This window comes from Engystomops pustulosus, chromosome 4 (assembly GCF_040894005.1).
Source record: "Engystomops pustulosus chromosome 4, aEngPut4.maternal, whole genome shotgun sequence".
NCBI classification, from domain to species: Eukaryota; Metazoa; Chordata; class Amphibia; order Anura; family Leptodactylidae; genus Engystomops; species Engystomops pustulosus.
The window spans coordinates 22,788,010-22,803,576 of record NC_092414.1 but is presented as its reverse complement, the minus strand read 5'-3'; the positions used below and the strand labels follow the sequence as shown (position 1 = coordinate 22,803,576).

The following is a 15,567-nucleotide window of genomic DNA, read 5'->3' as shown; positions in this document are numbered from 1 at the left end:
AGCCGGATTTATGGAGGTTTATGTTTTATTTTTGAGGTAATTGTCCTAGGATGGTAATGATTGTAGTTTTAGACCATGGTCTCCATATACACATATATATATATTACACCTCTAAGATAGCAAATTACTGCCACATAGGAGCAGCAGGGATTACGATACAAATATTGTTATCATGTGTGACCACCATGCTTGTATATACACATGGTACAGTTATCGGTGCTGCAGCTGCTTCTGTATTATATTGTGCTCAGTAACAGCTGCAGCACACATCCATGAGGTAACGCAATTTGGTGACCCCGCAGATAGAATACGTCGCACACTAAGCGCGGGAAGGAGGAAAGCTCACTAAACCCTATTAAACCTCGCGAGAGTTGCTGAACGGCAACGAGGGGGCGTGTCCCGTTGGTATAGTCCGAGGCCGGCTCGAATCTTTCACAGGATTGGCTGGCGGCGCTGACCTTTTCAAGAGCCAATAGCAATACAGCCGTTGCGTGTGGGCGTGCCGAGCTCGTGTCTTTCATCGCTGCTAGGATCGTTATGCGGAGGACGTTGTAACAGACAGTAATAGACAAGGGGGAGGAGACTAAACAAGTCGAGGGTGCTACTTTAAAAATTAAGAGGTGTGATACTGACCCAGAGATGTGGCCAACTACAAGCTACAGAGGATCCAGCAAGAACATTGTCAAAAACAGAGTAAAACTCAGCGAAAATACAGGCATAAAACAGGAGGATGATAAAGACCTGATGATCAAGACCCAAAACATGGAGGACATCCATGAGGACATCATCCAAAAAGCAATGGCTTCTTGTGACCTCCAAACCGAGGAGATCCCTCAAGGTCTAGATCTCTCCGTTGCCCATCCCGAAGACCTGAGGCTTCCCGAGACGTTCCACGCTCTTCCTGTGGAGACACATATCCGATTTCAGATGTTTCCACCTTCTGCGCTTTCACCTGCTCCTCTAAAGGTGGAACCAGCAGTGAAGCTTGAAACCACAGATGTTCCCTTCACCCTTCTTCCATCCCAGTCAGGTAACACCCCCGACCCGAAACGGGGTCACACCTGGGGAGGTCTTGTGGAGGATCTGATGGCGATTATGAAAATGGAGATGTTTTTTCAAACATTTTGGAAGGTCACGTGTCACCAGTCAATTGGGCAGGTTTCTAGGTGAACGGAACAGGAATCGGACAGCGCCATTTTCAATGTAGTGGTCAGACCCGGTTACCGCTGATCAGCACCTATTTATTTGAAATGGAGCTAAGCTGCAGTGACATGATCTGGCCACTACACAGAGAACAGCACTGTCTGCATCCTGCCTCATACTCTGTGTATTAGCTGCTCAAAACAGCTGATATGTGTGTGTGGGGTACATGTTGGACCTCCACAAATTCAATAATGAGAACCTATATTTAGGATTGTTATAAATACGTTTAGCCCTTGAAGTTAAAAGGAAAGCGTCTTTGTTGCTTGTAGCAACAAATCACAGTGTAATTTCTATTTTTGAAGCCTTTCAAGGGGTTGCACTGAATTAGCAGGTTCTCTGCACCATCGTGGATGCTCCCTTACATCCCAGCTGGTTGACCAGTCCTGCTCAGCAATCATTAAAGGGGATGTGTCACGTTCACCATTAGCCTTTGATCTGTGAATAGTTGACAACTGGAACACCTATGGATCACAAGGGCAGAGCACCCCCGCAATCTGGGGGGGGGGGGTTGTGTCCCATTCTCACAAATTGACCTAGATTGTAAGAAATTGCAGAGCACAGCCCCCAGGTATCTCTGGCACTTGCATAGACAGTGAATCTCTGATACTTCCATTCTACTTATAAATGGAGCGACAGGGCACAGGCTTTAAGGCTACATTCACACCAACGTATGCCCACCGTCGACCCCTCCCCTCTCCATAGCGATGCATGGCGCACAACGCCGTAACACGGGGACAGTTAGGACATGTCCATTTTTCCCCGTGTACAGAGCGGTACACCGTATCGCTCCGTGCGCCCATTGCTGGCCTATGGGGGATGTATGTATGTACGGCTGCAAGCTTGCGGCCATATACGAGCCCCCCTACAGTCGTGTGAATATAGTCTTACAATGAGCAGAACTTGTCACACCCAACCCCTGTCTTACACTCTGTGTAATCTAACAGCAGTAGGAAAAGCAAGGGGGGAGACCTGCTCTGCACAGTGTAACAGCCTGTGAAGCTACAGCACAGAGGGGCTCTGGAAAAACCCACCAGAGCCCTCCAGGCTGAGAGTTCAAGTTGATTTTAGAAGAAAGGAGGTCATGGATACCAATTATAAGAAGATGACAACAGTCACGTTGCCTGGATTTATGTTTAATGTCCCTGGTTTATCATGATAGATTTTGATGGAGATTTCCATCAAATGTGTTTTACTGGAAAAACCCCTGGGAGCCATGGCAGGGATGACCCATAAGTATAGATACCTAGGTCCACTGAGGGTCAGAGTCGGTCCTGTGTTGCAGGATTCCTGGAAAACCCCTTTAAAGTCACTCCCCAGGATCTGGGTAAGCGCACCACCATTGTGCAATGGCTGTGCCTGTTATTGCATGATCATTATTTAAAACCAAGATTACCCCATAAAGGTTAGAGATCCACAGCGACTTATTGTCACATTACGGTCACATTGCACCTTGTGAATGTGTATGTAATGTGACCCTCAAGACGCAGCTACACAGCGGCTCATTTAGGGATTATTTGGTGATCACAAGCTAAATTTGCCGTCATTTCATTGCAGAAAAACCCTACAAACCATTTGGTTATGACAAACGGGGTCAGATAAAGCGGCCAATGAACGCCTTCATGGTATGGTCAAGAATTCACCGTCCGGAGCTGGCGAAAGCCAACCCCAAAGCCAACAATGCAGATATTAGCGTCCGGTTGGGTGTCGAATGGAGCAAATTGACCGAAGAACAGAAGAAACCATATTTTGATGAGGCCCGGAAACTGAAAGCGAAGCACATGGAAACATACCCAGGTACCTCACACAATACTTGGCCTGTACTACCATGTAGTCTCTAACTCTTCATGAGCAATTGCACTGCCAGGACCTTTTGGCAGGGCGATTGTTCATGGATAGTTAGAGATCACATGACCCTCACAGACATTCAAACAAACCCTATGTAGTCTGATCCTAGTCTGATAACATGAAGTCCACCGTAGTGGACTGGTGTATGGATCAGATGAGTAAACTATTACATTCACACAGTTTAATCATTGGTTGTCTTCAGTTTGAGCAGTAGTGGTAGTTCTTTAATTTCATTTTCTTTTTAAGATTGGGTTTATCAGCCACGACTTGGAAAATACAAAAAATTTCTTCCTAATATCAGAGCCAACTATTCTCTGGTCCCTGCTCCACCCTACACCATCACAATGGCTCCACAGGCTCCTCCAACAGGTAAGCTCCCAGGGCGCTAATGTTTATTTGGGGAAAAATCTGAATAATATGGCAAATTGAGGTTGATAATGGAAACATATTGATTTTTTTTTTTTTGTGACAATCAGTTGGGGTCTTAGTTTTGAGACAGTCGTCAGTCAATTACCAAAGATAATGATAAATACAGTTTTTGCCACATATTTAATGGACCTGCAGTGTTGTCCAATAGTTTTCCATTATTCCCTTCCATTATTTGACACGGATACTGTCATGGCGAGGACGTCGCCGCCTCGTCACGTGACTTGGGGTGCAACTGTACGGGTTAATTTAGCCTACTCAAACTTGCGCTCACCTTTCACTCAGGACACAAATTGAGCATAAATCACACCTCATACAGCTCCAGCATCCCCCAGACCCGCTGACACCACTTATTGCATTTATACTGGGACCAATAAGTATCCCACTATACATCAACTTTTGCTACTCAAGCAGTCAGCTTGTCACACCACTAGACATGCACACTCAGTACTTTAGCAGTAACACAGCTAACCACACTTCACAAGGCTATGAGTTCGCAGAGCATACAGGGACCAAAATTAAAGAGAAAAGCTAAAAAAAATATTAAAAACAAAAGAATTACAAAATAAAATGACACACAACATGGCAAAACAGTTATAAAATAAAAAGGGAGAAAAATAACAGAAACAGTTAAAGTAAATCCTGATTCCCTGGGGGTGGGAGAAATAAGGAACACACTCAGCTTGTCAAGCAGCCCCCAAAATGTGAACACCAATTCTTGGATTTCATATTATTTTATATCTTCTCAGTTTGGTTCAGGTTTCAGAACCTCCCATTCATTAATTAGTCCACAGGGTCATTCAGGATTGGGCAAAGTTTTAATGAGGGGGGAGAGTCCAGGAATATTTAAACAGTCTTTTGTTTCCAAATCCTGATGGAGAAGAGGGAGGGTAGGGAGACCAGTCTTCAGGTCAGAGGTTATCAGGCTGCTAAAGCTCCAGGATGTCATAAAAGCTGCCTGGACGCTTCAATAGATGCCAAATATTTAAACAAAGTTTGTAATTACCCTATAGCTAAACCAATCTTATACATTCACGATTAATATCTCCTTGACAGATACTAACTGACGCTAACGGAAAGCAAGGTATCCATTAAAAAAAACGGATACTTTGCTATTGATGTATCCTTCCAGACATATGTTTAGATTACAATCCGTTTTTTTTTTTTTTTAAAGCAGAAACTGCAAAAAGCAGATGGGAACTGTCCCTTAGTTGGGCGGGTAATGAGTATGGGATGCATTTTGGTGGGTAGAGGTAAGTCTTTGTACTCTGGGCCAGTTTATTTTGTATCTAAATTTTTTATGGAGTATACTGGGGCGTTGAGTAGCCGCATTGTGGAGCGGGAGCTACGGCTACTCCACGCCCCTGTAGCCTCATCCGACACCTCCTAAGGGCAGTCTTCAGGGCGTCTACTATGAATCAGGAGTCCTGCGCATGCACGGCAGCTCCAGCTACACAACCTCGTCTCCAGAGCCTGAGCTAATTGCGCATGCTCCACTTTCGTTGACAGTGCACGCAGCTACATCGTGTACCTTTAGGAGGTATCGAAAGAGGATACTGGGGCGTGGAGTAGCCATAGCTCCCCCTGAATGGCGCGGCTACTCCACCCCCCAGTAGCCTCCGAAGAAAATTCTCATATGAAAGCAGCTTTTTATATATCTAGGGGACTTAAAGTTTTAATAAAAAAAAAGCATCGGGCTGTCCATAAACCTGTCACCCTGATGGTAGGTTTCCTTTAAGAAAGGTTTTGTACAATTACATTGTGCAAGTTTACGGTACATTCTTTAATAGGTATTTATGGTTTGGGATTGTAGCTGTGAGCAGTTGGGCTAAGTTGTGTTTCATAGGTATTTATGGTTTGGGATTGTAGGTAATTACCGTAGATAGTCTTCAGAATTTGTTAGTAAATCTTTCTTCTTTTTCAAGGGGAAGAAGGCGCCACATTGCTACCCACTACTGACTGCTATGTGCAACCCAACACAGTGATCCCCCCAGGGACCGCAGCGTCACATCCCGAGACGCCAGACCCAGAACAATTCCTGCAGGGACATCAGTCTCCATCCACGTTCAGTTCAATCCAGTCTTCGGAGCTTCCATCGGCTGAATCTCTAGAGAGGCCGTCCATGCCAGAGCTGTACTACCCCGGTGATTACAACAGAATCCCTGTGCTTATGCCACCCTCTGGTATTCTGCCATGTCCTCCCTTGTGCTCTGGTTACTTCGGATACCCGGCACAGTATGCTTACCAACAGCCTCTTTACCTTTACGGATCACCATTTTTTCCATCCAGGTAAGCAGGATCATCACCATGGGGGAGATCATAAGTCTCTTAGAGCAGAGCGGTTCTAGTTGCCCATGGCAACCATTCAGAGCTCAGCTTTCATTTTCCCACAGCCGTTTATAAAATTAAAGCTGAGCTCTGATTGGTTTTTGTAGGCAACTAGAACAGTTTCACCTCAGAAACTTGATGATACAGCTCCCCCCATTTGTAGGATGCTGCATGAAGAACTAGGCATGCATGTGTATAAAGGAGATGGGAGGATTAGCTGATGGAGGGGAATAAACTCCTTAATGTATCAGTCCGTTAAAGGGTCATCAGTCCCTGACGTCACCGGCTCTCCAGCACTTTACAATCCGGCGCACGCACGGGTGCCCGCATGGTGCGCTGTGCCCAAGTGCGGTGCGCCGAGTTATAAATTAATATAACTTATAAATCTGTGATAGGGGCTTTGTTCCCCTAACAAAAATATGCTCTGGCACCAGCTCATCCTGAGCTGGTGCCATGTATATGTGTATAAAACCTACCACTTTTAAGTGGTAGGTTTCCTTTAAAGGGAGTTACCGCCAAGCATTGTAACCTATTGCCAGCCTGTTGTAGAGAGGTGGTAGACTCCCTACAGGTAGTAATGTAGGTGATTCTTTCAATTGAAGTCTTGTAAATGTTGTGCAACTATAACAAGGATCACAAATTGTGATGGAAATTGTTAAGGTTGAATTGTGTGACCAGGTGTGTAACTAGAAAGACTGCTGTGCCCCATTCCAAATTACTCACACTACCTCCCAATTTTTGGGCTAGAGAAAGAGGGACTAACACTGTATAATATTGAGCTTATACCCCCATATAGTATAATACATCATTCCAATGGCCAACTCCCCCAAAGGACCCAGTTAAAACCCTCTAATGCAACCCAGCTACATATAATATCCTTTCTTTCATTTTATTCTCATTTTACGTTTATTTATCTCCCCTTCACTTGTATATATAATACTTTCTGTACTCTATCCCCCTTCTCATATCGTGGCCCCTCTTTTCCTCCGCTTCCTATTGTGTCCCCCTGCCCTCAATTCCTTTCATATTGTGGCCTCTGTCCTCCCTCATATCTTGGCTTCCCTCCTCCCTCGTATTGTGGCCTCCGTCCTCCTTCATATTGTGGCCTCCCTCATATTGTGACCTCCCTACGCCCTCATATTGTGGCCTTTGGCCTTCCTCCTCCATCATATTGTTGGCGTTGACCTCCATCCTACCTTGTATTCTCGGCTCTTCACCTAATGTGTCGGGGCTGGGACCAGGAGGCGAGACATTGCAGGACACCAAAGGACATTCTTCCAACCACCCCGGATGACGGGACAGTGCCCAAAAACCAAGACTGTCCCGCTGAATCCATCCAGGAAAGTTGGGAGCATCAGTCATAGAAACGTCTGCATTTTCCAGGTGAATAGATGGCCTTAGAGATGACTAAGATGTCATCATCAAATCGAGACCAAAAACTGGACAGCCTACAGTCATAAACCACATTCATGTATAAGTACACAGATGTGTCGTCTGAGATAATACCAGCTGAGCAGCAGGATCTGTGCTTGACGGATGGTGGGGGAGTAGTCATATGATGATCTGGAGCAAATTTCTGATTGTATCATCAAAAACTTTGAAGTGAGAAGGAAAAACTTCAGCTGAGGAAGAAGCCGGGTCAGCCAGGGTGATTTAAGGTCTCTTAGGCAAGACGTTGACTCTTTTTTTAGCAATTGTAAAGGCAGTGAAATAAGAAGTCATTTGTCTGCGGATTAACAAGACCTTGAGCTTCTCATTCATCGAGGGGTTCTGGCAAATAGTTGTGGCAAATATTTTAAAGAGAACCCGTCATGCAAAATAACCCCCCTAAACTAAATATATTTTCATAAACTGCCATTAGAGAGCATTGCCTCTATCCCTTCATTGTCCCTCTACATGCCTGTAAACCTAAGCAATGAGGTCCTAAAGCTGTATGCAAATGACCTGTGAAATGTCCAATGAAGCATTAGCATATTCAAGCTGTCTACTCTGTTCATGAGTGGGAGGCACAGCCACACCCCCAGTGCTTGACTGACAGCCTGTATAATGATGTGAGGCTGTATAATAATGTGCTTCCTGGTGCTGGTGGCCACACCCCCTGCAGCCTGTGTGTGTGTGTATAGGAGAGATACAGCAGCTCCAGGCAGCCATGTTACAGCAGAACATGTCAGATTCATGTGTAGCTGATGTCTGTGTCTCTCACCTGTATATTAGGAGGATGCAGCATGTCAGCAGATGCAGCACACACACTAGCACTGCTTTACTATACATTACACACAGACATGAGCAGGGGGAGGAGAGGGGAGGGGTAACAGGGGTGACATCACTGCCTCTGACCATGTGACCAGCCTCATTTACATGATAAAAAATAGATGATTTTACAATGAATAATGTATGAAATAACTAGATAAAGGCTGTGATGGATCCTTGTGAGCTGCTCCAACAGGTAGTAGTGACAGGACTAGTGACACAGACCTGATGACAGGTGTCCTTTAAAGCGAGTCCACTACCTCCGCCCAGCGTGATAATCTGCTGGCAGCATGTTGTAGAGGAGTGTACTGTGATTTAAAAAATATCAATATTATTTCCATCCAGTATCTGAGAAATTCCCATTTAAATCTGTATGCTAATGAGGCAGTTGGTGCATCTAGGGTGTTTCTCAGCGCCCAGAGCACTGCTATTCCTACCCGGACCACTACCCTATCCATGAGATAAGCAGGAGATTTGTCTTGTAAGAACTGCAGGGAAGCACTGGGAGAAGAGGGAAGTGATTTAGGCAAAAAAAACATTGCTACGGGTGCTGAGGACACACTGAGGGTGCACCAATTAGCATACCATTAGCATATGGATTAAGTTGAAAACATCTTGGAAATGGCATAATGGACAGAAATGCTGTAACTGTAACTAGAGGGGGTAGGTTACTGTAACTAGAGGGGGTAGGAAGGGGTCAAAGAAAAGGAAGGCCAACTCTGACTCTGAACATCCAAGCAAAATTGCAAAATTGTGCAATGATGTAAGGACGTCAGTGTCAGAAATGGCAGCCCTAGCGGATCCTGCTCTCCCTCACACCCGGGGGAGCAGACCAGCTAGTAGTAGGGTGGATGGGAGTGCAGGTAAGCCAAGGCAGCTAGTGGTTGTAGGGGACTCTATAATCAGGAAGACGGATAGAATAATTTGTCGCCAAGACCGCCTCAACCGAATGGTTTGCTGTCTCCCTGGTGCCAGGGTTCGGCATGTGGTGGAAAGGGTGGATAAATTACTGGGAGGGGCTGGGGATGACCCAGCTGTCGTGGTCCATGTTGGTACCAATGACAGAATAGATGGTAGGTGGAGGAGCCTGAAGAATAATTTTAAAGAACTAGGTTCAAAGCTTAAGGAAAGGACCTCCAAGGTAGTATTCTCCGGAATTCTACCTGTGCCATGCGCTACACAGAGCAGACAGCGGGAGCTCAGGGAGTTAAATGCATGGCTCAGATCCTGGTGTAGAGCAGAGGGATTTGGGTTCCTAGAGCATTGGGCTGACTTTTCACTGGGGTACAAGCTGTTTTCTGCAGATAACTTGCACCTAAGTGGAAGGGGGGCTGCTGTGCTGGGGGAGAAGATCCTAGCAGGGGTGGCGGAGTATTTAAACTAGGTTCGGGGGAGGAGGAAAAGGAAGACACTGAAGGGGTAGACAGGTCAGAGAGGGGGCAGGTTATGTTGGTGGGTGGTGATGTGGGCGGTGTATGGGGGCCTAAGGCAGTGGATAAGGAGATCCACAAGTTGCAGAACAGTGGTGAGGATATATGTGCCAGTAAAATTACTTTAAATCAGATAAATAACTGTGGAAAATTAAATTGTATGTTCACAAATGCCAGAAGTATCTCAGGCAAAATGGGCGAGCTTGAGGCTCTGATATTAGAGGAACAGTTAGATGTTGTTGGTGTAGTAGAGACATGGCTCGATGCATCGCATGATTGGGTTGTTAATATTCAAGGTTTTACACTCTTTCGGAAAGACAGGGCAAATAGGAGGGGAGGTGGTGTATGTCTGTATGTCAGAAGAGACTTAAAAGCGATTGTGAATGAGTCAGTGGTCTCAGAGTGTGAGGAGGCTGAAACTTTGTGGGTTGAAATTCAAAGCCAAGAGAGCTTTGAGAAAATTATTTTTGGTGTAATTTATAGACCCCCTAACATCTCTGAGGAAATAGAGGGTCACCTATATAAACAGATGGAGCGGGCTGCACAGGAGGGGACCGTAGTGATTATGGGAGACTTTAACTTTCCAAATATAAATTGGGGTCAGGGCTCGTCTTCATCTATGAAGGGGAGACATTTTATCAACTTTCTGCAGGATAATTTTATGTTGCAGCTTGTAGAAGATCCCACAAGAGGTGACGCATTGTTGGACCTTGTGATTTCTAACAATGAGGAGATTGTCCAAAATGTCAGGATCCGGGAACCCCTTGGGAACAGCGATCATAATATAATTATTTTCCTCTTAAACTTTAAAAAGCAGAAACAGGTGGGAAAATCGAAAACTTTGAATTTTAAGAGGGCTAATTTCCAAAAATTCAGGGCTGCAATACAGGATATAGACTGGGATCAGATACTGTCACATGGTGATACTAATGTTAAATGGGAGAAATTCAAATCTATCCTGGGTTTTTATACTTCTAAATTTATTCCAATAGGTAACAAGTATAGACGGGCTAGATTACACCCCGCGTGGCTTACAGCTACAGTTAAAAGGGCAATTAATGAGAAAAAGAGGGCATTTAAAAAATATAAATCTGACGGGTCACCTGAGGCTTTCAATACTTACAAAAAACTTACCAAAATCTGTAAAAAAGAAATCAAATCAGCCAAAATACAAAATGAAAGACAGGTAGCTAAAGATAGCAAAACAAATCCCAAGAAATTTTTTAGGTATATCAATGCAAAAAAAAATGGGTCACAACAGGTTGGACCCCTTTATTCTGAAAATGGGGCATCGGTGACTGGAGACCAGGAGAAGGCGGAGATACTTAATAGGTTTTTTAGCTCTGTTTATACAATAGAAGAGAGAACTTCTGACTTGGGTGGTGCCAGTGCGGGTCATTCACCCTGTAATATAGTAGACTGGCTGAATGTAGACATTATCCAATCTAAGCTCAATAAAATCAATGTGTACAAAGCTCCTGGACCAGATGGGTTACACCCCAGAGTTCTTAAAGAACTCAGTTCTGTTATTGCTGTACCGCTGGCTAAAATCTTCAGGGATTCTGTAATGTCTGGTGTGGTGCCAAGTGACTGGCGCAAGGCAAATGTGGTGCCAACATATAAAAAGGGCTCTAGAACTTCGCCTGGCAATTACAGGCCTGTAAGCTTAACTTCCATTGTGGGGAAAGTATTGGAAGGGTTAGTAAAAGACTATATACTGGAGTATGTGACATCAAATAGTATAATAAGTGACAGCCAGCATGGGTTTACTAAGAATAGAAGTTGTCAAACTAACCTTATCTGCTTTTATGAAGAGGTGAGCAGGTGCCTGGATGGAGGAGCAGCTGTGGATATTGTGTTCTTGGACTTTGCAAAGGCATTTGACACTGTCCCTCATAGACGCCTGATGGGTAAAATTAGGGCTATTGGTTTGGCAGAAATCATTTGCAATTGGATTGAAAACTGGCTGAAGGATCGTATCCAGAGAGTTGTGGTCAATGATTCCTACTCGGAATGGTCACCAGTTATGAGTGGTGTACCTCAGGGTTCTGTGCTTGGCCCTCTACTATTTAATATATTTATTAATGATATAGAGGTAGGAATTAATAGCACTGTGTCTATTTTTGCAGATGACACCAAACTGTGTAGTGTAATACAGTCTATGGAGGATGTTCATAGGCTGCAGGGTGACTTGGACAAACTGAATGTTTGGTCATCCACTTGGCAAATGAGGTTTAATGTGGATAAATGTAATGTTATGCACCTGGGGGCCAATAATCCAAAGGCAAAATATGTCCTTGGGGGAGTAAATCTGGGTGAGTCCCTTGTTGAGAAGGACCTGGGGGTACTAGTAGATCATAAATTGAATAACAGCATGCAATGTCAATCAGCTGCCTCTAAAGCCAGTAGGATCTTGTCATGTATCAAAAGTGGTATGGACTCTCGTGATAGGGATGTAATATTACCACTATACAAGGCACTGGTTCGGCCACACCTGGAATATGCTGTCCAGTTCTGGGCACCGGTCCATAAAAAGGATGCCCTGGAGCTGGAGAGGGTTCAACGTAGAGCCACAAAAATGATAAGGGGCATGGAGGGTCTTAGTTATGAGGAAAGATTAAAACAAGTAGATTTATTTAGTCTGGAAAAGAGACGACTACGAGGGGACATGATTAATTTATTTAAATATATGAATGGTCCATACAAAAAATATGGTGGTAAGTTGTTTCAGATTAGATCAAATCAAAAGACGAGGGGGCACTGTCTCCGTTTGGAGAAATCACGGTTTAATCACCGGAGGCGACAGGGCTTTTTTACTATGAGAACGGTCAATCTGTGGAATAGCCTGCCTCAGGCGCTGGTCACAGCAGGGACAGTAGAGAGCTTCAAGAAGGGTCTAGATGCCTTTTTACACCTAAATACCATTGATGGTTATGTTATATAGAATTGTTTCCCCTAAATCCCTTCCTCATCAAATCCCTTCCCTTCCTTGGTTGAACTTGATGGACAAGTGTCTTTTTTCAACCGTAGAAACTATGAAACTATAAAAGAAACTATGAAACTATAATGCAGATGGTCGACCAGTGATTTATTTATATGGAACTGAGATTGTAGTATTGAAGACCCACCCCCTAAAAGTGAATAGGGGTGACATACTGTGACATCATATATATATATATATATATATATATATATATATATATATATATATATAGTCACATACTAACATAATAATAATCTTTATTTATATAGCGCCATCATAGTCTGTAGCGCTTTACAAAACATAGGGGACATGTACAAATATTGTATTATATTACAGAGTACAAACAGTCATATGGAACAATAGGAGTGAGGGCCCTGCTCGCATCGCTGTGTGTATTATCCCTGTACTGTGACATCACTGTGTGTATTATCCCTGAACTGTGACATCACTTTGTGTATTATCCCTGTTCTGTGACATCACTGTGTGTATTATCTCTGTACTGTGACATTACTGTGTGTATTATCCCTGTATTGTGACATCCCTGTGTGTATTATCCCTGTATTGTGACATCACTGTGTGTATTATCTCTGTACTGTGACATCACTTTGTGTATTATCCCTGTTCTGTGACATCACTGTGTGTATTATCTCTGTACTGTGACATCACTGTGTGTATTATCCCTGTATTGTGACATCCCTGTGTGTATTATCCCTGTACTGTGACATCACTGTGTGTATTATCCCTGTACTGTGACATCACTGTGTGTATTATCTCTGTACTGTGACATCACTGTGTGTATTATCTCTGTACTGTGACATCACTGTGTGTATTATCCTGTACTGTGACATCACTTTGTGTATTATCTCTGTACTGTGACATCACTGTGTGTATTATCCCTGTGCTGTGACATCACTGTGTGTATTATCCCTGTACTGTGACATCCCTGTTTGTATTATCCCTGTATTGTGACATCCCTGTGTGTATTATCCCTGTACTGTGACATCACTGTGTGTATTATCCCTGTACTGTGACATCCCTGTGTGTATTATCCCTGTATTGTGACATCCCTGTGTGTATTATCTCTGTACTGTGACATCACTGTGTGTATTATCCTGTACTGTGACATCACTTTGTGTATTATCTCTGTACTGTGACATCACTATGTGTATTATCCCTGTACTGTGACATCACTGTGTGTATTATCCCTGTACCATGACATCACTGTGTGTATTATCTCTGTACTGTGACATCACTGTGTGTATTATCCCTGTACTGTGACATCACTGTGTGTATTATCCCAGTACTGTGACATCACTGTGTGTATTATCCCTGTAATGTGACACCACTGTGTGTATTATCCTGTACTGTGACATCACTATGTGTATTATCCCTGTACTGTGACATCACTGTGTGTATTATCCTGTACTGTGACATCACTGTGTGTATTATTCCTGTACTGTGACATCACTGTGTGTATTATCCCTGTACTGTGACATCACTGTGTGTATTATCCCTGTACTGTGACATCCCTGTTTGTATTATCCCTGTATTGTGACATCCCTGTGTGTATTATCCCTGTACTGTGACATCACTGTGTGTATTATCCCTGTACTGTGACATCCCTGTGTGTATTATCCCTGTATTGTGACATCCCTGTGTGTATTATCTCTGTACTGTGACATCACTGTGTGTATTATCCTGTACTGTGACATCACTTTGTGTATTATCTCTGTACTGTGACATCACTATGTGTATTATCCCTGTACTGTGACATCACTGTGTGTATTATCCCTGTACCGTGACATCACTGTGTGTATTATCTCTGTACTGTGACATCACTGTGTGTATTATCCCTGTACTGTGACATCACTGTGTGTATTATCCCAGTACTGTGACATCACTGTGTGTATTATCCCTGTAATGTGACACCACTGTGTGTATTATCCTGTACTGTGACATCACTATGTGTATTATCCCTGTACTGTGACATCACTGTGTGTATTATCCTGTACTGTGACATCACTGTGTGTATTATTCCTGTACTGTGACATCACTGTGTGTATTATCCCTGTACTGTGACATCACTGTGTGTATTATCCTGTACTGTGACATCACTTTGTGTATTATCTCTGTACTGTGACATCACTATGTGTATTATCCCTGTACTGTGACATCACTGTGTGTATTATCCCTGTACTGTGACATCACTGTGTGTATTATCTCTGTACTGTGACATCACTATGTGTATTATCCTGTACTGTGACATCACTTTGTGTATTATCTCTGTACTGTGACATCACTATGTGTATTATCCCTGTACTGTGACATCACTGTGTGTATTATCCCAGTACTGTGACATCCCTGTGTGTATTATCCCTGTATTGTGACATCCCTGTGTTTATTATCCCTGGACTCTTTTAGGTACTGTTCCTGCTGTTTTTCTGATTGCTGAGGGCCTCAGTGTTCAGGTTCTTTATAATGAATCTTGTCCTGTCTCCTAGCACTTATGCTCACAGCATATGGCCTTACAGCGCAAATTACCAGAGGTGTTATCAGGACCAGAGCCACCAGAGGGAGCCCATGCTTTCAGCTTTGAACAGAGACTACCCTTGTCAGGAAAGTGACGACTCCTGCGGCTGCCCCAACATGGAAGGAAACCCGTTCCATACAGAATCCGATGGGGATTTATCGTCTATAGAGCCAGTGGATTTCAGCCATATGGTGTCTGGCGAAGAAAATGAAGATGTTAATGTGACGGACATCGAGGATGAGCCTGAAATTAATCTTCTACGGGAACTTTAAAGAAGTTTAAAAAAAAAAAATTGTAAAGATTTTTTTAATTTACATATTTTATGTCTGGATCTCTTCATTCCACAGCAATTACAATCTATTTGGCAGCGAACATAGGCCTCATGCACACAGACGGATATTATGCGGCTAAATATCCATCCCCAGAGAAGGCTATGGCGCGTGGCACACGTATCACCGTGCCGTCTACCCTTTCCCGTACCCACTATGGAGAGAGGGGTGAGCATACACACGCCTGGCATAGCATGCATTGTGTGCATGTACCAAGGGGTTGTACCAAGACCCCACAGGAAA

The 15,567-nt window shown here is 43.7% G+C and overlaps 1 protein-coding gene across 1 annotated transcript; it reads left to right on the top strand.

The window, feature by feature from the left end:
- Positions 1–499: 499 nt before the first annotated feature.
- Positions 500–15,309, top strand: SOX30 (SRY-box transcription factor 30). The gene is made up of 5 exons (XM_072145491.1): positions 500–1,030; positions 2,758–2,997; positions 3,295–3,417; positions 5,400–5,763; positions 14,967–15,309. The coding sequence occupies exons 1-5, from the start codon at positions 640–642 to the stop codon at positions 15,265–15,267; spliced, it is 1,419 nt and encodes a 472-aa protein (XP_072001592.1). The 5' UTR covers positions 500–639; the 3' UTR covers positions 15,268–15,309.
- The last annotated feature ends 258 nt before the right edge of the window (positions 15,310–15,567 follow it).